The sequence below is a fragment of the Ranitomeya variabilis genome, chromosome 5, assembly GCF_051348905.1.
Source record: "Ranitomeya variabilis isolate aRanVar5 chromosome 5, aRanVar5.hap1, whole genome shotgun sequence".
In the NCBI taxonomy this organism is placed as follows: domain Eukaryota; kingdom Metazoa; phylum Chordata; class Amphibia; order Anura; family Dendrobatidae; genus Ranitomeya; species Ranitomeya variabilis.
The window spans coordinates 451,297,612-451,322,918 of record NC_135236.1 but is presented as its reverse complement, the minus strand read 5'-3'; the positions used below and the strand labels follow the sequence as shown (position 1 = coordinate 451,322,918).

At 43.3% G+C, this 25,307-nt stretch overlaps 1 protein-coding gene across 1 annotated transcript in view; it reads left to right on the top strand.

The window, feature by feature from the left end:
- Positions 1 to 25,307, top strand: part of PLXNC1 (plexin C1) — a 551,210-nt gene that overhangs the window by 45,888 nt on the left and 480,015 nt on the right. Inside the window, exons 2-3 of the mRNA XM_077265401.1 lie at positions 23,490 to 23,624; positions 24,272 to 24,406. Of these exons, the coding sequence (XP_077121516.1) occupies positions 23,490 to 23,624; positions 24,272 to 24,406 (270 nt within the window). The remainder of the gene's footprint in view (positions 1 to 23,489; positions 23,625 to 24,271; positions 24,407 to 25,307) is intronic.

The following is a 25,307-nucleotide window of genomic DNA, read 5'->3' as shown; positions in this document are numbered from 1 at the left end:
AATTTTGCTCAAGACATGGGTTTTTTGTCCATGCTATATTAGGATTTTAGTAGTGTGCGTAATGAGAAAATGATCTGAAATTTCAACCACTTAAGAACCATCACAATCACATTATGAACAACTATCACTGTTCATAATGTGATCCAAATAAGTAAGTATTATTTGGAAATATTACTATTATATTTGCACTTGTAAAAGTTTAAAAAAAACAAAACTATAGTTATTTCTCTACTGTTTGAAACCTCATAGCTTGTTTTTTTCAATTAGTGCAGAAATAGCTAGAAATTTGAATGAGAAAAAGGACCATGGTCTTAGTTGTGGGGAACTCCCAATACAATATGGAATGTATAGTATATACTCCAGGAAGGTAGAAAAATAGTCAAGAAACCTATATACCGTTAAATACTAATGTTTTATTGAAATAATCTTTCAAAAATAGGTTTCATTTATTCAAAAATCACAATAATAGTAGGCAATCAGGCTGGTGAAGACATAGTTTGTGAAGACAACAGCACAGGCAATTAATAGATGTTAGTATAAAGGCAGTTCAATATCTAAACATATGTAAGTACTAAGGTGACATTTATCATAACTGATATTTACGAACAATCCTGGAGAAAAAGTAACCTGAAAAAAATTGAAAAAATATATGTATAGACCAATGCAATGTTACCAAATATAGGCGAGATGGCGCTACAATGTGTTGCACGAATAACACACCATGGTAATAGTAAGAACAGAAACATTCCACTGTGACAAGACTGCACTTGCACCATGGGTGCGTTAAATGGATCATGCAGTCTATTGGAAAAACACTGGTCAGTAAACAGTAGTAACATGAAACGGAGAGAGTGGTTCTTACCCATAAAGTGCAAATGTGCCTGTGTGCATTTTAAACAAGCACCGACCCGTGTTTCGCCTTGACTTTCTTGGTGGATCAATATATTGTGTGTGTAAAGTGAGGTATATATACTGTACACCTAACGCCTGTCTGATCAGGTGTATGAGATGAATGCCGTATTCACTGGGCACTGGGCACTTGTGGGTGGAGACTCGGCGGCCGTACACATCACTTCCGGCGGATCTTGGCAGCGATGCGTGTCAGGAAAAGAGGTCCTGTGATGTCAAGTGACATGCTTCGCTCTGTACAGATGCCTTAGGTGACGGAATTGTCTTGGGAGGATCAATGTCCATGCGCACATGGCGGTGGCAATATTTAAGTATGGAAGATGTGCATAATACATACTGCTCAATGGACATGTCTGAAAAGGGCACACTTATGTGTTAAAAAATATATCCTAATGAAAACAGTGATAAAGGCAGGAAAAAAGAGGAAAGATAAGAGACCTATGGGCAGGGCCAGTTTTAGGCAAAGTGGGGCCCTAGGCAAAAGTTTAAAATGGAGCCCCAAATGCTAACATATCGCACATCACACAGAAGCATTTCTGTTGTATTTACGTGCTCTGAGTTCAGGCCGCTAAACGAGTGTGATCGACAATATTGAAATCATTCAACATTTGTTTCCTAGCCTCTTTACACCAACTGAGAAAGAATGATAGGAACAGAACAATCACTATTAGATCAATCTGTCCCCATACAGTATCATGTTATCAGCAGCACATCTATACCAGGCGATGTGCTGCTGAGTACAATGATTTCTGTTCCGGCATAAACAATCCAATCACTCGATGAATATGCTGCATTTTACTTGTTTAGTATAATACCCCATAGTCCTCCATATATTATAATGTGCACCACAGTCCTCCATATTGTAAAATGCACACCCCGTAGTCCTCCATATAATATAATGTACTCCATAGTTCTCCATATAGTATAATACACTCACCATAGTCCTCCATATAGTATAATACACTCCCTATAGTCCTCCATATAATATAATGCACTCCCTGTAGTACTCCATATAGTATAATGCATTGCCATAGTAATCCATGTAGTACAATTCACTTCCCATAGTATAATGCACGCCATAGTTCTTCATATAGTATAAAGTATTCTCCATAGTCCTCGATACAGTATAATGCAGCCACCCCATAGAGCATAATTCAGCCACTCCACAGAGTATAATGTAGCCCCCTCAAAAGTATAATGCAGCCCCACCATACAATATAATGTAACCCCCGATAGAATATAATGCAGCCCCTCATAGAATATAATGCAGCCCCCTTATATAGTATAATGTCCCTCCATAGAATACAATGTAGCCCCCTCATAGAGTATAATGAAGCCCCCCGTGCAATATAATCTAGCCCCCCATAGAAAATAATGGCAGCCCCATAGAATACAATGTACCCCCCTCAAATAATATAATGTAGCCCCCTAATAGAGTATGATGCAATCCCCATCATAGAATATAATACAGCCCCCTAGAATATAATGTAGCTTCCCATAGAATATAATACAGTCCACCTCCCATAGAATATAATGTAGCCTCATCGAAGAGTATGATGTAATCCTCTCTCATAGAATATAATACAGCCCCCCATGAAATATAATGTAGCCCCTATAGAATATAATACAGCCCACCTCCTCATAGAATATAATGTAGCCCTGTCAAAGAGTATGACAAAATCCTCCCTCATAAAATATAATACAGCTTCTCCATAGAATATAATGTAGCCCCCCACAGAATACAGCCAAGCCCCCTCGACAATGGCTCCACAGTCCAGCACTCACTCACTAATATATTTAAAAAAAACAAGAGAACAGCACAATCCTCACCTCCCCTCATGGCCTGTGCTGCTCCAGGCCCGGCTTCATTCTCAGTGGTGGCACACAGTGGGTGCGCGATGAAGTGACATCATCGCGCACCCGCAGTGTCAGAGGCAGAGGGGAATGATGGGAGAAGGAGCATCATCTGACGCTCTCTCCTCCACCATTACTTTGAACTGGTATAGTCCAGTTGGTGGTGGGGAGTCGGCGCTGGTGGCAGGCGGGTCCCCCTGACTCACGGGCCCCCTAGCAGCTGCGTGATGTGCCGCTATTAGTGGCACGCCACTGACTGGGGGCCCCTAGGGGAGTGGGGGCCCTATGCAGCTGCCTGGTCTGCCTGTCACTAACTCCGGCCCTGCCTGTGGGGTATATAGGAATACATAGAGAAATCACATACACATATAACAAGTGTGTAAATCTGTGACAAATCCCATTACCACTCTATGAAAATACCTACAGTATTGCTAGTAGGACTGCAAATATATTATGCAAGTACTATCATTTCAGCACAAAAGTAATTCTGCACTGTAATATGGCTCTACTTCCTTTCTGAGCTTTGCACTGTGCCTCAAAAGTAGTTTTTTTACCAAATATGGGGTATCGGTGAACTCAGGAGAAACTGCACAACAAACTTTGGGGTCCATTTTCACTTTTTACCCATGTGAAAATACAAAATTTGTAGCTAAAAAAGATTTTTGTGGGATTTTTTATTCACGGCTTAACATTATAAACTTCTGTGAAGCACCTGGGGGTTCAAGGTACTCAATACACATCTAAATAAGGTCCCAAAGGGCCTTGTTTCAAAAATGGTGTCACTTGTGGGGGGTTTCCACTGTTTAAGCACATCAGGGGCTCTTCAAATAGGATATGACGTCTGCCAATTATTCCATCAAATTTTGCCTTCAAAAAGTCAAATGGCATTCCTTCCTTTCCAAGCCCTGACATGAGCCCAAACAGTGGTTTTCACCCACATATGGGGTATGGGCGTATTCAGGTGAAATTGCACAACAAATTGTATGGAGCAATTCTCCTGTTACCCTTATGAATAGTGTTGAGCATTCCGATACTGCAAGTATCGGGTATCGGCCGATACTTGCTGTATCGGAATTTCCGATACCGAGATCCGATATTTTTGTGATATCGGGTATCGGGTATCGCAACAACATTAATGTAATAATGTGTAAAAAAGAGAATTAAAATAAAAAATATCGCTATACTCACCTGTCCGACGCAGCCGGGACCTCAGCGAGGGAACCGGCAGCGTTGTTTGTTTAAATTTCGCGCTTTTACTTGGTTACGTGAAGTCCCGGCTTGTGATTGGTCAGGGCGGCCATGTTGCCGGGACGCGGACCAATCACAGCAAGCCGTGACGAAATTACGTCACGGCTTGCTGTGATTGGTCCGCGTCCCGGCAACATGGCCGCCATTAACCAATCACAAGCCGTGACGTCACGGGAGGCTGGACATGCGCGTATTTTGAAAAGCGCGCGTGTCCAGCCTCCAGTGACGTCCCGGCAACATGGCCGCCATTAACCAATCACAAGCCGTGACGTCACGGGAGGCTGGACATGCGCGTATTTTGAACAGCGCGCGTGTCCAGCCTCCAGTGACGTCCCGGCAACATGGCCGCCATTAACCAATCACAAGCCGGGACGTCACGGGAGGCTGGACATGCGCGTATTTTGAAAAGCGCGCGTGTCCAGCCTCCAGTGACGTCCCGGCAACATGGCCGCCATTAACCAATCACAAGCCGGGACGTCACGGGAGGCTGGACATGCGCGTATTTTGAAAAGCGCGCGTGTCCAGCCTCCCGTGACGTCACGGCTTGTGATTGGTTAATGGCGGCCATGTTGCCGGGACGCGGACCAATCACAGCAAGCCGTGACGTAATTTCGTCACGGCTTGCTGTGATTGGTCCGCGTCCCGGCAACATGGCGCCGTGACCAATCATAAGCCGGGACGTCACTGGAGGCTGGACACGCGCGCTTTTCAAAATACGCGCATGTCCAGCCTCCCGTGACGTCACGGCTTGTGATTGGTTAATGGCGGCCATGTTGCCGGGACTCGGACCAATCACAGCAAGCCGTGACGTAATTTCGTCACGGCTTGCTGTGATTGGTCCGCGTCCCGGCAACATGGCCGCCCTGACCAATCACAAGCCGGGACCTCACGTAACCAAGTAAAAGCGCGAATTTTAAACAAACAACGCTGCCGGTTCCCTCGCTGAGGTCCCGGCTGCGTCGGACAGGTGAGTATAGCGATATTTTTTATTTTAATTCTTTCTTTTACACATTAATATGGTTCCCAGGGCCTGAAGGAGAGTTTCCTCTCCTTCAGACCCTGGGAACCATCAGGAATACCGTCCGATACCTGAGTCCCATTGACTTGTATTGGTATCGGGTATCGGTATCGGATTGGATCCGATACTTTGCCGGTATCGGCCGATACTTTCCGATACCGATACTTTCAAGTATCGGACGGTATCGCTCAACACTACTTATGAACATGCAAAATATGAAGCTAAAAAAGATTTATTTGGGAAAAATGCGATTTTTTTTTAAATTTCCACAGCTGTACGCTGTGAAGCACTTGTGGGTTCAAGGTACGCAATACATATCTACACTGTGTTCCAAATTATTATGCAAATAATATTTCCTCATATTTTCTCTAAATTAGCTATCTGAATTGCAGTCATTGTTATTTTCCAGTCATCTACTATTGTAGCAAAATTGCAATGTTTTGGAATAAACTGCCTATGAAAACAGTATCTTTTAAAAAAAAATAAACACTCAAAATGCATGTTCCAAATTATTATGCACAGCAGAGTTTTCAACCTTTTTTTTTTATTTTGAACAAAAAAATGGTCAATTGTGAAGTTATAAGCATTATCAGCTTATTACAAAATGAAATCAAGTGAAAACTTTATTCTAGGTGATGTTACATTTGCACATAGGACCCCTTGTTCGAAAGAAGCTTCTGAACTCTCTCGTCCATTGAATTTGTCAGTTTTTGGATGGTTTCTGCTTCAATTCTTTTGCATGTGGACAGAATACCCTCCCAGAGCTGTTGCAAAGTGGTGAACTGCCTCCCACCATCATAGACACTCCTTTTGATGATGCTCCAGAGGTTCTCAATGGGGTTGAGGTCAGGGGAAGATGGTGGCCACACGATAAGTTTGTCCTCTTTTATGCCCATAGCAGCCAGAGATGCAGATGTATTTTTTGCAGCATGAGACGGTGCATTATCATGCATGAAAATGATCTTGCTGCGGAAAGCACGGTTCTTCCTCTTGAACCATGGCAGGAAGTGTTGTTTTAGAAACTCCACATAGATCATGGAGTTCATCTTTACCCCTTCAGGGGCTGACAATCGCTCTCCCCATGATTCCAGCCCAAAACATTACTCCACCTCCTCCTTGTTGGCACCTTAGCCGTGTTTTCATGGGGTGTCCATCAACCAGCCATCCTCCACTCCATCCATCTGGACCATCGAGCGTTGCACGGCACTCATCGGTGAACAAAACAGTTTGGAAGTCAGTCTTCATGTATCGTTTGGAGCCGTTTCTGCTTGTGTGCAGTGGATAGAGGTGGTCGACAGGATGGCTTACGCACAGCTGCAAACCTCTGAAGGACCCTGCATCTTGTTGTTCTGGGGACGTTGGAGGCACCAGCAGCTTCAAAAACTTGTCTGCTGCTATGACAAGGCATTTTTGCAGCTGCTCTTTTAACCTTACACAATTGCCTGTTGGAAAGAGTCCTCAATTTTTCCTTATCAGCACACACACGTGTGTGCTGGGAATCAGCTACATACTTCTTGATTGTGCGATGATCACGATGAAGTGTCTTGGCAATGTTGATTGTAGTCATGCCTTGACCTAAATACTCCACAATTTGTTGCTTCTCAGCAGCCGACACATGCTTTTTCTTTCCCATTTTGGCAAAAAATGTAGGCTGCTTAATAATGTGGAACAGCCTTCTTAAGTAGTCTTGCCTTTATTTGGAGACACCTGCCAAACTAATTTGCACAGGTATCTGCAATTGCTTTCAGCGATATAAAGAGCCCTGACACACATCACCATCAATGAGTTTAAATGACAAACAAAAAAATTCCAACCTTATCACTCCTAAACTCTTTGTGCATAATAATTTGTAACACAGTGTAGATAAGTTCCATAAGGGGTATAGTTTTCAAAATAGGGTCACTTGTGGGGGGTTTCCACTATTTAGGCACATCAGTGGCTCTCCAAATGCATTATGGCAACCGCTAATTATTCCAGCATATTTTACATTCAAAAAGTCAAATGGCGCTCCTTCCCTTCTGAGCCCTGTCGTGTGCCCAAACAGTAGATTTCCCCCACATATTTGGTGTCAACATGCTCAGGAGAAATTGCACAACAAAATGTATGGTCTACTTACTCCTGTTACCCTTGCGAAAGTTGAAAAAAAAGGTCTAAAGGAAAATTTTGTGAAAGAAAAGTAAATGTTTATTTTTTCCTTCCACATTCCAAAAATTCCTGTGAAACACCGGAAGAGTTAATAAACTTCTTGAATGTGGTTTTAAGTACTTTGAGGGGTGCAGTTTTTTCTGTCATATAGGCCCTTCAAAGTCATTTCAAGTGTGAGGTGGTCCCTAAAAAATGGTTTTGCAAATTAGACACCTAACATGTCTAGGTTATTTTTTATCCAAGTGGTGAGAAAAAATTCCAAACTTTGCTTAAAAAAAAAAAAAAAAAAAAAAATTTCCGATACCCGTAGCGTCTCCAATTTTCGTGATCTGGGGCCGGGTGAAGGCTTATTTTTTGTGTGCCAAGCTGATGTTTTTAATGATACCATTTCGGCGCAGATGCGTTCTTTTGATCGCCCGTTATTGCATTTTAACGCAATGTCGCGGCAACCAGAAAAACGTAATTCTGGCGTTTCGGATTTTTTTCTCGCTACGCTGTTTAGCAATCAGGTTAATGCTTTTTTTAATTGATAGATCGGGCGATTCTGAACGCGGCGATACCAAATATGTGTAGGTTTGTTTTTTTTTTATTGTTTTATTTAGGATGGGGCGAAAGGGGGGTGATTTAAACTTTTATATTTTTAATATTTTTTTCACATTTTTAAAAACTTTTTTTTTTCACTTATGCCATGCTTCAATAGCCTCCAAGGGAGGCTAGAAGCAGGCACAGCCCGATCGGCTCTGCTACATAACAGCGATCATCAGATCGCTGTTATGTAGCTGAAATGCAGGTGTGCTGTGAGCGCCGACCACAGGGTGGCGCTCACAGCAGGCCGGCATCAGTAACCATAGAGGTCTCAAGGACCTCTATGGTTACCTTCCTGATGCATCGCCGACCCCCGATCATGTGACGGGGGTCGGCGATGACGTAATTTCCGGCCGCCCGGCCGGATGCGGTAGTTAAATGCCGCTGTCTGCATTTGACAGCGGCATTTAACAGGTTAATAGCGGCGGGTGAATAGCGATTTCACCCGCCGCTATTGCGCGCACATGTCAGCTGTACAAAACAGCTGACATGTCGCGACTTTGATGTGCGCTCACCGCCGGAGCCCACATCAAAGCAGGGGACCCGACATGCGCAGTACATGTACGGTGCATGTCGCGAAAGGGTTAAAGAGCAGAAAACTTAACAATTTGAAAATTGCGCAATTTTTGACAAATTTCAGTTTTTTTCACAAATAAATGGAAGTCATATCAAAGAAATTTTAACTCTATCATAAATTACAATATGTCACAAGAAAACATTCTCAGAATCACCAGGATCTGTTGAAGCGTTCAAGAGTTATGTTCTCATAAAGTGACAGTGGTCAGAATTGTAAAAATTGGCCTGGTTGTTAAGGTGAAAACAGGCTTTGGCTCAAATTGGTTAATATTCAACTGATTTGAGTTCAGCTGGGAGATAGAGTCATGATGTTCACTGGCGGAACCCCGCCAGATAATCAACAGGTCATTAACCCCTTTCTGACCTCGGACGGGATAGTACGTCCGAGGTCAGAAGCCCCGCTTTGATGCGGGCTCCGGGGGTGAGCCTGCATCAAAGCCGGGACATGTCAGCTGTTTTGAACAGCTGACATGTGCCTGTAATAGGCGCGGGCAGAATCGCGACCTGCCCGCACCTATTAACTAGCTAAATGCCGCTGTCAAACGCAGACAGCGGCATCTAACTACCGCCTTCGGCCGGGCGGCCGGAAATGATCGCATCGCCGACCCCCGTCACATGATCGGAGGTCGGCGATGCTTCAGAATAGTAACCATAGAGGTCCTTGAGACCTCTATGGTTACTGATCCCCGGCAGCTGTGAGCGCCACCCTGTGGTCAGCGCTCACAGCACAACTGCAATTCTGCTACATAGCAGCGAACATCAGATCGCTGCTATGTAGCAGAGGCGATCGTGTTGTGCCAGCTTCTAGCCTCCTATGGAGGCTATAGAAGCATGGCAAAAGTTAAAAAAAAGTAAAAAAAATGTGAAAAAAAAAATATATAAAAGTTTAAATCACCCCCCTTTCGCTCCAATCAAAATAAATAAATTTAAAAAAAAATCAAACCTACACATATTTGGTATCACCGCATTCAGAATCGCCCTATCTATCAATAAAAAAAGCATTAACCTGATCGCTAAACGGCGTAGCGAGAAAAAAATCGAAACGCCAGAATTACGTTTTTTTGGTCGCCGCGACATTGCATTAAAATGCAATAACGGGCAATCAAATGAACGTATCTGCACTGAAATGGTATCATTAAAAATGCCAGCTCACAAAAAATAAGCCCTCACCTGACCCCAGATCATGAAAAATGGAGACGCTACGAGTATCGGAAAATGGCGCAATTTTTTTTTTTTTTTTTAGCAAAGTTTGGAATTTTTTTCACCACTTAGGTAAAAAATAACCTAGTCTTGTTAGGTGTCTATGAACTCATACTGACCTGGAGAATCATAGTGGCAGGTCAGTTTTAGCATTTAGTGAACCTAGCAAAAAAGCCAAACAAAAAACAAGTGTGGGACTGCACTTTTTTTGCAATTTCACTGCACTTGGAATTTTTTTCCCGTTTTCTAGTACATGACATGGTAAAACCAATGATGTTGTTCAAAAGTACAACTCGTCCCGCAAAAAATAAGCCCTCACATGGCCAAATTGACGGAAAAATAAAAAGTTATGGCTCTGGGATGGAGGGGAGCGAAAAACGAACACGGAAAAACGGAAAATCCCAAGGTCATGAAGGGGTTAATATAACAGTACCAGCACTTCGCCTGCCAGGTGGTGCTCGAGTCATCCCAGAAAACCTCCCTCTTCCGATAGCTGAGAAAGATGTTTGCGTATGATGACACGCTTACTGCTCCCATTCAGTGCTGCGTTTCTGTAAGAAAAACCTGTCTTTACAGGTAAAGTAGTTATGAGTCAATATGAATTCTAAAAGTTTCAAAATTACGGTCTGTAGGAATACCTCCAAATTGCTCATATTCAAATAGAACTCAACCGCCTTAAGTCCATGACAGTGTTGGATGCATGTGTAGAGAGACTCTATGTCTGCCGAGACCTGCAGCTTGTCCAGCTTCAGTGTGAGGCCATCCAATCTCCTCAGGATGTTCGTGATGCCTCTGACATAGGAGGGCAGGGTCTCAACCAGTGGATGCAAGTAGTGTTCTATAAACTTGCATACTAGGTCACATAGCCTTCCCATGTCACAATCAGATGCCCCGGTGGACATAGAGGATTTTTATGGACCTTTGGCAATAAATATAATTTGAGCATATCTGAATGTTGACCAAGCAGTCTTTTGAAAACCTTTTTGGTGATAGTGCCCTGGGAAAGTTTCCAAACCAAAATCAAGAAAATGTAAGATAAGGACATGCATGCTTCCCTACCTTTGAGTTTCCTAAAGGGCTGTGGCTTGCATATCTCAATGGGCATAATCACCAAGTCCCCCCCCCTTGTCGGCTGATTTAAAGACCACATCCCTTAATGATATTAACTCACTGAGTGCGCTTCTTTGTTCCCCAGTGAGATTGTCACGTGCTTTACGTGTAGAGATTGATTTGAAATCTTTAGCAACAAGTCTGCAGAACATCTCTACCTGCGACACAGTGAAAAGGGAGGGAACGTGGTGGACTTTGAGAGGATGGAAGAAGGGAATGTACCTATAGGGACCCCAGAGCTTTCTCTCTCTAACTCCTCCAATATCCGAATAGCCTCCTGTTTCGCTCAACTGTTAATGCTCAGAGTGGAATCAGGCCTGGGGTCCAATTTTTGCAAGATAAGCTTTTTTTGAGTTGAGATGTAGGTCCTTTACTGCAGTGAAAAGAAATCAAAATTATTATTGGGAATGATAGTGATGCCCAATTCTACGACTTCCCCTTGAGTGTTAGATAGAATATGTGTTGATAGGTTAATTATCTCTAAATTGTGGGGTTTGCGCTTTTTTCTCAGTAGACTATGGAAGTGTTAATTTAAGTTTATTAAATGTATTTCCCTTCTGTGCATTCACTAGTCTACTCCTTGGAAGTCTTTCAACTAGATTAGTACTTCTATTCATGCCAAGTAGGGAGTCATCATCCTATGATGATGCAGAAGAGCTAGAATTTGATTGAATCTGTGAGAAAGACCTCTTTCCAGTTTGTTTATTTCTCCATATGCATACTCTGCTAATTGTAAAATTGATACAGTCCCTCTGACATTTTTTTTTTTAGCTAACACTATCTCATCTTTCTCATTTCTAAATATCATAATTCGGTTCCACATTAAATTTTGACATAGCATCTGAGGTGAGCTGTTTTAGTAAATTTTCATGGATCAAATTTATCTCTACTTCAACCTCTGCTAGAGATAATTCATTAGATTTTATAAGAAGGTTCGTGTAAACTTTTGAGCAGGTGTAAGCTAATTCTTCCCATTAGTGTTTAAAGGACTCATCATTATCAAGAGAAAGAAAAACCTGTGCACGTAGACCTCTTGGAATCAATTCCTTTACCAAGTAGCTTTCCAAAAACAATTTGTTCCACCATCATTTAGTTCTTTTCTTGAGTAGATTTTTCATCTTAGCAATCATGTTGTCAGTGCCTCTGAAATTAGAATTTAAAATCACATTTGAATTATCACTGAAAACCTGATCGACTTTTGTAAACTAAGTTTTGTTACGTGCCTGGTAGACCGTTTGTGCCAGCGAATGAGAAGTGAAAATACACAATACAGTAAATATGCAGTAGTATCTAGAATTTTGGACAAAAAGGGCAATGGTCCTAGATGTGGGGAACTCCCAATACAATTGTCACAATAGAAAAGAACATATGGTGTATATATATATACCCCAGGATGGTAGAAATATAGTGAAGAAACCTGTATACTGTAAAATACTAATGTTTTATTGAAATAATATTTAAAAATTAGGTTTCAATAATACAAAAATCACAATAATAGTAGGCAATCAGGTTGATGAAGACACAGTTTATGAAGACAACAGCACATGCAATTAATAGATGTTAGCATAAAGGCAGTTCCATATGTAAACATATGTATGCACTAAGATGACATTTATTGTAATTGATAATTATAAACATTCCTGGGGAAGAAAAAAAGCTGAAAAAAATATATGCATAGACCACTGTAATGTTACCAAATGTAGGCTAGGTAGTGCTATAAAGGGGAACAGATGATGTAGTCCATGTCACTCATCAAAATGGTCAACTACTAACTTAAAAATAAAAAGAAAGGAAACACACACTTAAAAACACCAGAGGCAATAAACCTATAAAGAGGAGGACATTAATGCATCCTTATAAAAATGGTGAAACACTAAATTTTTCATTGACACCAGATGCGGTCATGGTCTCCAGCTTGACAAGCCATCAGCAATCTTGCCATGCCAAACTGCGCTTACGGTAACCACCTCTAGTGCTATCGTGCACCTGATCAATGACCCTAATTTTGAGATTATCTGGATTGCAATTATGGCGCAGTCTGAAGTGATGAGGGATTGTCTTCAGCAGTGAAACATCATCAGCACTCAAGGTTGCTTTGATGTCACTGATGTGTTCTCTAGTGCGAACACACAACTTGTGTGACATGAGACCCACATAAATCATATTACAAGGACATATGGCATAATACATCACGTGATTAATGCTGCAGAAGATGTAACCCTTGATTTTGCACTCTTGCTTACCATCTGCCAAAGTGAATGTTGTTGCATGAGTGATATTTAGGCAAGGTATGCATGAACCACGTGTGTTCTTGTGCAGTTACAATTTTTCTGAATTATTGTTTATTGCGAGCTTGCATATTTTGACAAAAATAAATGGCTGATAAATGCATTCATGTGTGGCACCCCAGGAGTCCGGATGCCACAGTGGCAATGCCTCCATCACAGGGGGTGATGCCATGCCTGGAAGCAAGAACGGATTCCTTCAACAGGTAACACTAGCATGCAACACTTTTCTGACTCCAGACCAGAAGAGGGAACTCTAAACCCAGTTTCAGGGGAACTTGTCTGATAAGTTCTGGTCTGGAGTCAGTGAGAGACATTGAAGGAAGAGGAGGCAAGTGAGGAGAAGCTGGGGATTGGAGCTGCGATTGAGCTCACCCCAGGACTGAGCGCAACAGACTGGACACCGGAGTCTGTGGTTGTGTGGGAACTGCATACCCAGCAACTGAATCCAGAGAATAGGAGATTGCAGGTCTCCTGGCCACATCTGACACCTGAAGGCACAGCAGCAAACTAGAGAGCCTGGAGTCACCACGAGGGAGGAAAAATCTCAAGCTGCCTTCCATGCGGATAGTGTTCCACTAAAAGGACAGAGTGAGAGAGGGACTTGAAGAAAGCTTAAGGAATCAAGACCCTAAAGAACAGCGCAGTAGGGAGGCTTTCAACCCCACCTGGATAGGGGGATTCTGAACTGCTTCTAGGCTGCCCGGATCTCCAATACCACCTACAGTCCCTGTGTCCTCCAATCATTCCTGCACCCCAACTTCCATAACCCCTCATAGACTGTTCTGGTAGCCTTGGGGCCCCACTCCATCTGTGGGGAGCAGGACTATCCTAGCTGCATCACCATCGGCCCCAGCGGTCCCTTTGAGCAGCGCCGGCCATCTATAGCCGAATACCACAGGTGGCGTCATTAACAATCCCCTACAAATATTCCCTCATCCCTTTTAATTGCACGCCCAGGGCCACGGACCGGGTCACTGCTGCCGTGACCACCCCTTTAAGAACTGTCCTACCTGGTTCCGAGCACCTCACGGCCCTAGTGAGTGTTGCACATGCACTCATATCCATTTGTGACTGTGCAAAACTTGGTTAAAAATGACAAAGAGGTAGATAAACTATGTGGACAAAAGCTTTGGAACATTTGCACATTACATCTACAGGTGATTTTATAACATCCCATACTAAATCCTTGTTCAGTAATATGCAATTGTTCCCCATCTGCAGCTATAAAAGATTCTGCTCTTATTGGAAGACTTCATACAAGATTTTGTTGCATATCTATGTGAATTTTTGCCCATTCATCCAGAAGAGCATTTGTCTGGTCAGACACTTTTATGTAGGAAGAGAGAGCTTGGTGCACAATTTCCATTCTACTTCATCCCAAAGGTGTTCAATGCAGTTGCAGTTAGGCTCGGCATTCTAAGCACCTTTTAAGATCTTCTACATCAAACTCTAGCAACCTTGTTTTGTGCATTAGTTTACAGTCATTGAAAAACAGGAACAGAAAAGGGGCCTTTCCTGTTATGACCCCAATGGCGAGGGTCTCAGAGGTACGTGGAAGTCTGCAGAATACAAAAATCCAGCTCATAGGGCGGTGGTAACTGGGTTGACCATATATCTACTCCTAACGCCAACACTAGAAGTAGCCGGGGATCATTCCTACGTTGATTCTAGATGACACGCTCCAGCCGGAGAATCTAGCTACCCCTAGTAGAGGAAAACAAAAGACCTTTCTTGCCTCCAGAGAAGGGGACCCCAAAGCTGGATAGAAGCCCCCCACAAATAATAACGGTGAGGTAAGAGGAAATGACAAACACAGAAATGAACCAGGTTTAGCACAGAGAGGCCCGCTTACTGATAGCAGAATAAAGAAAGGTAACTTATATGGTCAACAAAAACCCTATCAAAATCCACACTGGAAATTCAAGAACCCCCGAACCGTCTAACGGTCCGGGGGGAGAACACCAGCCCCCTAGAGCTTCCAGCAAAGGTCAGGATATAGATTTGGAACAAGCTGGACAAAAATACAAAACCAAAACAAATAGCAAAAAGCAAAAGGCAGACTTAGCTGATATAACTGGAACCAGGATCAGTAGACAAGAGCACAGCAGACTAGCTCTGATAACTACGTTGCCAGGCATTGAACTGAAGGTCTAGGGAGCTTATATAGCAACACCCCTAACTAACGACCCAGGTGCGGATAAAAGGAATGACAGAAAAACCAGAGTCAAAAAACTAGTAACCACTAGAGGGAGCAAAAAGCAAATTCACAACAGTACCCCCCCCTTAGTGAGGGGTCACCGAACCCTCACCACGACCACCAGGGCGATCAGGATGAGCGGCATGAAAGGCACGAACTAAATCGGCCGCATGAACATCAGAGGCGACCACCCAGGAATTATCCTCCTGACCATAGCCCTTCCACTTGACCAGGTACTGAAGCCTCCGCCTGGAGAGGCAAGAATCCAAGATCTTCTCCACCACGTACTCCAACTCGCCCTCAACCAACACCGGAGCAGGAGGCTCAGCAGAAGGAACTACAGGCACAATGTACCGCCGCAACAAGGACCTATGAAATACATTGTGAATAGCAAACGACACAGGAAGATCCAGACGAAAAGATACAGGATTAAGGATTTCCAATATCTTGTAAGGCCCAATAAAACGAGGTTTAAATTTGGGAGAGGAGACCTTCATAGGAACAAAGCGGGAAGAAAGCCATACCAAATCCCCAACGCGTAGTCGGGGACCCACACCGCGGCGGCGGTTGGCAAAGCGCTGAGCCCTCTCCTGTGACAACTTCAAGTTGTCCACCACATGATTCCAGATCCGCTGCAACCTATCTACCACAGAATCCACCCCAGGACAGTCAGAAGGCTCCACATGACCCGAAGAAAAGCGAGGATGGAAACCAGAGTTGCAGAAAAAAGGCGAAACCAAGGTGGCGGAACTAGCCCGATTATTAAGGGCAAACTCAGCCAACGGCAAGAATGTCACCCAATCGTCCTGATCAGCAGAGACAAAACACCTCAAATAAGCCTCCAAAGTCTGATTGGTTCGCTCCGTCTGTCCATTAGTCTGAGGATGGAAAGCAGACGAAAACGACAAATCAATGCCCATCCTACTACAAAAGGATCGCCAGAACCTAGAAACGAACTGGGATCCTCTGTCTGACACAATATTCTCAGGGATGCCGTGCAAACGAACCACGTTCTGGAAAAACACAGGAACCAGATCGGAAGAGGAAGGCAGCTTAGGCAAAGGAACCAAATGGACCATCTTGGAGAAGCGATCACATATCACCCAGATAACGGACATGCCCTGAGATAGCGGAAGATCAGAAATGAAATCCATGGAGATATGTGTCCAAGGTCTCTTCGGGACAGGCAAGGGCAAGAGCAAACCGCTGGCACGAGAACAGCAAGGCTTAGCTCGAGCACAAGTCCCACAGGACTGCACAAATGACCGCACATCCCTTGACAAGGAAGGCCACCAAAAGGACCTGGCCACCAGATCTCTGGTGCCAAAAATTCCCGGGTGACCTGCCAACACCGAGGAATGAACCTCGGAAATGACTCTGCTGGTCCATTTATCCGGGACAAACAGTCTGTCAGGTGGACAAGACTCAGGCCTATCAGCCTGAAATCTCTGCAACACACGTCGCAGATCCGGAGAAATAGCTGACAAGATAACTCCATCTTTAAGAATACCAACAGGATCAGCGACTCCAGGAGCATCAGGCACAAAGCTCCTAGAAAGAGCATCGGCCTTCACATTCTTTGAACCTGGTAAATACGAGACAACAAAATCAAAGCGGGAGAAAAACAATGACCAGCGGGCCTGTCTCGGATTAAGGCGTTTAGCAGACTCGAGATACATCAGATTTTTGTGATCAGTCAAGACCACCACACGATGCTTAGCACCCTCGAGCCAATGACGCCACTCCTCAAATGCCCATTTCATGGCCAACAACTCCCGATTGCCCACATCATAATTTCGCTCGGCAGGCGAAAACTTCCTGGAGAAAAAGGCACAAGGTTTCATAACAGAGCAACCAGGGCCTCTCTGCGACAAAACGGCCCCTGCTCCAATCTCTGAAGCATCCACCTCAACCTGAAAGGGAAGTGAGACATCGGGCTGGCACAAAACAGGCGCCGAAGTAAACCGGCGCTTCAACTCCTGGAAAGCCTCCACGGCAGCAGGAGCCCAGTTAGCTACATCGGAGCCCTTCTTGGTCATATCCGTCAACGGTTTCACAATGCTAGAAAAATTAGCGATAAAACGACGGTAGAAGTTAGCGAAACCCAAGAACTTCTGAAGACTCTTAACCGACGAGGGCTGAGTCCAATCAAGAATAGCTCGGACCTTGACTGGGTCCATCTCCACAGCAGAAGGGGAAAAAATGAACCCCAAAAAGGGAACCTTCTGTACACCAAAGAGACACTTTGAGCCCTTGACAAACAAAGAATTTTCACGCAAAATTTTAAAGACCAACCTGACCTGCTCCACATGCGAATCCCAATCATCAGAAAAAACCAAAATATCATCCAGATAAACAATCAAAAATTTATCCAGATACTTCCGGAAAATGTCATGCATAAAGGACTGAAAAACTGAAGGCGCATTGGAGAGCCCAAAAGGCATCACCAAGTACTCAAAATGACCTTCGGGCGTATTGAATGCGGTTTTCCATTCATCACCTTGCTTAATGCGCACAAGGTTGTACGCACCACGAAGGTCTATCTTGGTGAACCACTTGGCACCTTTAATCCGGGCAAACAAGTCAGACAACAGCGGTAAAGGATACTGAAATTTGACAGTGATCTTATTTAAAAGCCGATAATCAATACAAGGTCTCAAAGATCCGTCCTTTTTTGCCACAAAAAAGAATCCCGCACCAAGGGGGGAAGAAGACGGACGAATATGTCCTTTCTCCAGAGACTCCTTGATATATGAACGCATAGCGGTATGTTCAGGTACCGACAGATTAAACAGTCTTCCCTTAGGAAACTTACTGCCTGGGATCAAATCTATAGCACAGTCACAGTCCCTATGAGGAGGCAGTGCACTGGACTCAGACTCACTGAAGACATCCTGATAATCAGACAAATACTCCGGAACTTCCGAAGGCGTAGAAGAAGCAATAGACACAGGCAGGGAATCCCCATGAATACCACGACAGCCCCAACTTGAGACTGACATAGCCTTCCAGTCCAGGACTGGATTATGGGTCTGTAACCATGGCAGCCCTAAAACAACCAAATCATGCATTTTATGTAAAACCAGGAAACGTATCACCTCGCGGTGTTCAGGAGTCATGCACATGATAACCTGTGTCCAATACTGCGGTTTATTTGCTGCCAATGGCGTAGCATCAATACCCCTAAAAGGAATAGGATTTTCTAATGGTTCAAGAGTAAAACCACAGTGCTTAGCAAATGACAGATCCATAAGACTCAGGGCAGCACCTGAATCTACAAACGCCATGACAGGATAAGACGACAGTGAGCAAATCAAAGTTACAGACAGAATAAATTTAGGTTGCAAATTACCAACGGTGACAGGACTAACAACCTTAGCTATACGTTTAGAGCATGCTGAGATAACATGTGTAGAATCACCACAGTAGTAGCACAAGCCATTCCGGCGTCTATGAATTTTCCGCTCATTTCTAGTCAGGATTCTATCACATTGCATTAAATCAGGTGTCTGTTCAGACAACACCATGAGGGAATTTGCGGTTTTTCTATCACATTGCACCGAATTAGGTGTCTGTTCAGACAACACCATGAGGGAATTTGTGGTTTTGCGCTCCCGCAACCGCCGGTCAATTTGAATAGCCAGTGCCATAGTATCATTGAGACCTGTGGGAATGGGAAAACCCACCATAACATTCTTAATGGCTTCAGATAGGCCATTTCTAAAATTAGCGGCCAGTGCACACTCGTTCCAATGTGTCAGCACGGACCATTTCCGAAATTTTTGGCAATACACTTCAGCCTCGTCCTGCCCCTGAGACATAGCCAGCAAGGCCTTTTCTGCCTGAATCTCAAGATTGGGTTCCTCATAAAGTAAACCGAGCGCCAGAAAAAACGCATCAATATCAGCCAATGCTGGATCTCCTGGCGCCAGCGAAAAAGCCCAATCCTGAGGGTCGCCCCGTAAGAACGAAATAACTATTTTTACTTGCTGAGCAGAGTCTCCAGATGAACAGGGTCTCAGGGACAAAAACAATTTACAATTATTCACAAAATTCCTAAACTTAAACCTGTCTCCGGAAAACAGTTCAGGAATCGGTATTTTAGGTTCTGACCTAGGATTTCTGATAACATAGTCTTGTATGCCCTGCACACGAGTAGCCAGCTGGTCCACACTTGTAATCAAGGTCTGGACATTCATGTCTGCAGCAAGCATAGCCACTCTGAGGTAAAGGGGAAGAAGAAAGAAAAAAAAAAAAAAACTCAGAATCTTCTTTCTTATAATCCCTCTTCTGCAACGCATTAAACATTTAATACTGGCCTGGCAAACTGTTATGACCCCAATGGCGAGGGTCTCAGAGGTACGTGGAAGTCTGCAGAATACAAAAATCCAGCTCATAGGGCAGTGGTAACTGGGTTGACCATATATCTACTCCTAACGCCAACACTAGAAGTAGCCGGGGATCATTCCTACGTTGATTCTAGATGACACGCTCCAGCCGGAGAATCTAGCTACCCCTAGTAGAGGAAAACAAAAGACCTTTCTTGCCTCCAGAGAAGGGGACCCCAAAGCTGGATAGAAGCCCCCCACAAATAATAACGGTGAGGTAAGAGGAAATGACAAACACAGAAATGAACCAGGTTTAGCACAGAGAGGCCCGCTTACTGATAGCAGAATAAAGAAAGGTAACTTATATGGTCAACAAAAACCCTATCAAAATCCACACTGGAAATTCAAGAACCCCCGAACCGTCTAACGGTCCGGGGGGAGAACACCAGCCCCCTAGAGCTTCCAGCAAAGGTCAGGATATAGATTTGGAACAAGCTGGACAAAAATACAAAACCAAAACAAATAGCAAAAAGCAAAAGGCAGACTTAGCTGATATAACTGGAACCAGGATCAGTAGACAAGAGCACAGCAGACTAGCTCTGATAACTACGTTGCCAGGCATTGAACTGAAGGTCTAGGGAGCTTATATAGCAACACCCCTAACTAACGACCCAGGTGCGGATAAAAGGAATGACAGAAAAACCAGAGTCAAAAAACTAGTAACCACTAGAGGGAGCAAAAAGCAAATTCACAACACTTTCCCAAACTGTTGCACACGTAGTTGGAAGCATTAAGTTTTCCCTTCATCCATTCACTGAATTAGAACAGAAAGAGACCTTTCTCTAGATATTCCTTTTTGGCACATTGCAAATGTGGTGGGATTATTTAGCACTTAAAAGGAATCTGTCAATAGGATCAACTCTCCTAATTCATCTATATGGGCATGTAAGACTTAGGAAACTGAATAAAATTAAACTTTGAAATCTGGACAGGGCCTCATTGCTACAGCAACATGCAGGAGCTGTCTCTTATCTATGTGTTGTATGCCCTAAATTATACTGCAAACTGCACTCCCAAACATGGTTTGAACTTCACCTTATATTAATATAAAAAATCAATGGTTGTACCCATTAGGCTATCTTCGTATCTGTAGAGGGGGAATAATGTATGTCCCAACATGTACCTCCCACTTATACAGTGACATACACCAGCTCATAGGCCACATTGTTAAAGTGAACCTTTCAGCAGGATTGTGCTCAGTAAACTACAGATAATGTCAGATTGGGGCCGTTATACTGATTAAAATGATACCTTGGTTGTTGAAATCCTTCTTGTGGATGTTGTTTAATCTTTATTTGCAGTTTTGAGTTAATGATATACCTGTGCTCTGGGGAAGCCTGTGGGGGGTCTTCATGTGGTGCTCTTCTTAGCTATTCATAATGAGACTGCTGACAGGTCACTGATCCTTCAGTGACCTCCCCCCTATTTTACATACTGAATATACTATTGTTTAAAAAAATAGAAAAAAATAACATTCATCATGTAGGCGCCTGCAATGTTGCATGATACTATATATAATTTGCCTATATGCATTTTATGTATGCATTTACTGTAGTTATGTTGGATTAACTATTATCTTAATCAAATTGGTGCCAGTGGTGGCGCCTGCGCAGTAGCATCTATTGCGTTCCAATTGATGCTACTGCAGAGGCGCCAGCACCATTTTGCTACAGAAAAAAAAAGAAGCTCCATCAAAATGGCACCAGCGGCACCTGCACAGTAGCATCTATTGGAACGCAATTAACTGAAGGCTACAAAAATATTATCTTCAACAGATGATACTGCGCAGGCGCCACTGCCAATTTGATTGTGCCATTTTGATATGCTTCCTTCAAGATAGAAGGCATGGAGGCACAAAGGAAAAACTTTTGGCCTCCTTCAAGTAAATGGGAGCCTTTTGCTATATTCAACAAACAGTATGTGCCAGGAACTTTCCTAGACCATAAGCCAAACATGTCCATATGTAAAGTGCCACAAACAGTACACCACTAGCTCAAGATATACGTGCCTCAGATGTGACTGTAAAGGGGCATTCCACTTCCCATTCACTTGTCTATTCACCTATTGCAATAAGCCAACAATGAACTAAGTGCACCCCACAGACGGTCCCACATCTACACCCAGGTATGGCCTGGGGCTGAAATTCAGTTCTGGCATTTGAAATCACACAGGCCCATGTTGTCCCCATCGCCAAGAACCAGATGGGATATATTACTAATATTACCCTGGATGGAGGAAAGGAAGATTTTCTACAAGACCAATATGTCTAATGATGCCCATGGTCTACTGGGGTAAATGACGGAGTCAGCGACTTTGTGCTCCTGTCATGTCGGACGCTGTTCACACTAGGGCGTCCGACAGACAGCCGCAATTCCACATATGTCCACTACACGCTCAGTGGCGTCGGCTAGACTTTATCCAGCTTGCTCGGGGTTAATCTAGCTGGTAATTTGGTTGGAGGCTGGGTCACGCCCATGGCCTTTAAATAGTCGTGCTGGACTTTGGGCATCGCCGATTATAGCTTGTGCTTTGTGCCTAGCGATTCCGGTCTGGAGTGGTGGTCTTGTTGGAGGAATATCGTATCTGGTGGTGCATTATCCTTTGTCATATTCCTCCTTCCTATATTTGTATTTGTTTTGCCCTGTGCACATTATAGTGTATTCCTGTGTGTCTGCGGCGTGGTGCGTTTTTCAGTTTTCCCTGTCTGTGCTTTCTGTGGGGATTGGTGTGTGGTCTCTTCACTGGGTGGCGGGTGGTGGTTTCAGCTTAGGGCTGAAACAGGAGACAGGGTCAGGCCTGGCGGCCCAGACATGCACACCTTTAGTGTAACTTCTGGGAAAGGGTCAGACAGGGTTTCCCTAGCCTGAGAGATATCGCAGGGGCCTGGGTAACCAGCCTTAGTCTAACCAGTACTCCCGTGACAGCTCCATCACAACTCTTAACAGTATGGGTGTCTTGAGAACACCCATTCTGTTAACAACGTAGCAGACAAGGAGGCCCATGACCAGACAGGCCCTTCTGGCATTTGTCAGAATTGCCAGATGGTAGGTCTGGTCCTGTCTACACCACACTTTACGCGTCCATCTTTCACCCTTTCACCAGGCGAGATGCCTGCACTGGGCAATGCAGTGATACACCTGAACACCAAGGTTTCCCAAGCTCCTGAACAGATCACTACCTGCACTCTGACTGCCAGGTAACACAACCAAGCTATTTTCTCTCCTCGAGATAACTTATTACATTTTCATTTAACATACAAAAAGAAGCACATTGCTTAAAAAGGTTACCAAATGTGAAATAGCAAAAAAGACAGACATAGAAACAAAAACAGTATAAAAAGAGGATACAATACAGCTACGTCTTCTGTATTTGGATCTTCTAGCAGAGGAGAACTCTGCAGAAAATACGGACAGATCTGCAACACACGTTGCTTCTCCTGGGGTTTCACACAGATACGCTTGTGATGACATCTTGTAAGGGATCTCACCAGACCCCTAACTCCTCCCTCTGCGGAGGTAAGAGCCGTACAGGTGATTATATTCAATTCTAATCCTGTTTTAACCCCATTTCTGCTCTTGGTCATATTTTCCCCAAAAAACCTCCTAGAGAAACAATATGTCCATCATCTTACTGACCATCCTTTAAATATTCTATACATACTACACAAGAATATGACGTCACAGTAGGAGAACCAATCATCTGGTGGACACTGCTGGTGTAGGGACCAGATTTTGTTTAGTAAAGTTCCAGAGTACTTGAAGGCTGACTTGTGCTTACTCCTGTCTGTGATGTTAATCACATACAGCATATTGTAAATAAACACTGCCTTTAAGAGATAGGTGATATATTTGCACTTCTAGAAATATTCCTTAAACTTTGATTCATTTTTAAATTGACTTTACTTATTTAGTTTAACCTTATCTGGTTTGATCACAATTCTGACTTCAAATATATCTTTGCTTTCATTGTAGACCAACCCTACTGACCTTGTGCCTTTATACAAAAATCCAATACTGACCCATGGAGACTTAACTGCTGTGCATGTTAAAGAAGTGGAGGGGATACTAGTATTCTTTCTGGGGACTGAAAATGGAAAATTACTTAAGGTAGGTCACTGGTTTAGAAGATTTATTGTGGCTGAAACATAGTGAAGGAGAAATCAATGACGATATGTTATATACCATTTGTGCAAATGAAAAAGGACTATTCACAATTTTAATTATAGATAGGGAATACATAGAGCATAGAGATAATTAAGAAACTTATCAAAGATTAAAATTGGATCACCTTCTGGTGCTTTTTAACAGGATAACACTCCCTAACTCCCTCCAACTTGGTGATTCACATTAAAAAGATTTAAAAAAATATGTATTTCCTAGCATGAAGACATATGCTTGTATTTTCTATCCTCAACTGAGATGATGGTTCTGATTTTTTATTAATGTTTGAAAATGTCTACAGTTTCAATTATGCTTTTCACTTGAGGGAGAAAAATTACATTACTATGTCGACCTTTATAATTTTTCTTTCCATATCTGGAGATCTGTGGGGATTCACATATGGCAGCTTATGTAGAAAACTTCCATGAGATAGACAGTGAGGTAGTTTCCTAATGTTTGTTCCGGTGTTTGCATTAGCTAGACAATAACAAATGCTTTAAATCAGCCAAATAGATCACATATTATGCTATGTGGTATTTTACTGTAATTTATATTTTCAATATTTATTTATTTTTACATTTTTTTTAACTCAGTTTACTTTAAAGCCCAATTATGATGCAAGCTGTCCAGAGGTGATGTATAGCTTTAAAGATGAAGACCCTGTGTTCGAAAAAATCCACATGGACCCTGTCGACAATGACTATCTATATGTTGCCACTGTTAAAGAGGTTAGTATTCTTTTTTTCCTTAACTAATGGGTTGCTATATATTTTCTCTCGATGGTGACATTTTAACCCCTTCACAACCTTTGACGTATCCATACATCTTGCTTGGGAAGGACTTCCCGACCTTGGGCGTATGTATATTTCCTGGCAATTTTATGCATCGCTGCCGGGTGTTCAGTGAATGTAACAGCTGACACCCGACTCTCGCTGCCAGGAATGGTGCCTTCACTGCTCTTGGCAGTTTAACCCCTTAAATGATGTGATCAATATTCACCGAAGCAGTCAGCCAAGGGCCATGCATGAGGTATCAGGGTCTGGGCCAGCATTTACAGCTTTGAATTGAAGTTTCAATGAGGACCTGGTTGTTAAGGGAACAGTGTAAGCCTTCTTAGCTGGGAGCCCCGATGCCTTATGCAACACTTCCAATCTTTATTTTTTTTGATTGTCCTAGTGTCAGTGGTGACATGCACCCTGGCAGACATAGATTTTTGCAAGGAAAGAGTGATGTTGTCTGTGACATGCTGGTATAACGCCAGCACAACCTTCTTAGAGAAGTAATGGTGACTGAGCAACTGGTACTGGGGGACTGCGACGGCCATCAACTTTCGGAAACTGTCTGAATCTATCAGGCGAAAAGGCAGCATTTCCATGGCTAACAGATTGAAAATGCTGGAGTTCAAGCTCTTAGTTTTTTAGCATGTGTAGGAGGAAGCGTTCTTTTATGTTACCACAACTGCTGGTTGCTGTGCTGAGAGAGGGTAGAGTAGGGTGAACAGGACAAACTGCTGGACTGAGTGAGGTGCTGGCATAGATGATATGATGGAATGTGAAAGACGTGTTTTGTTGGGTGACAAAAAAAACAGCAATCCTCTCCACTTCTATAACAGCTGATGGGCTCTCACTC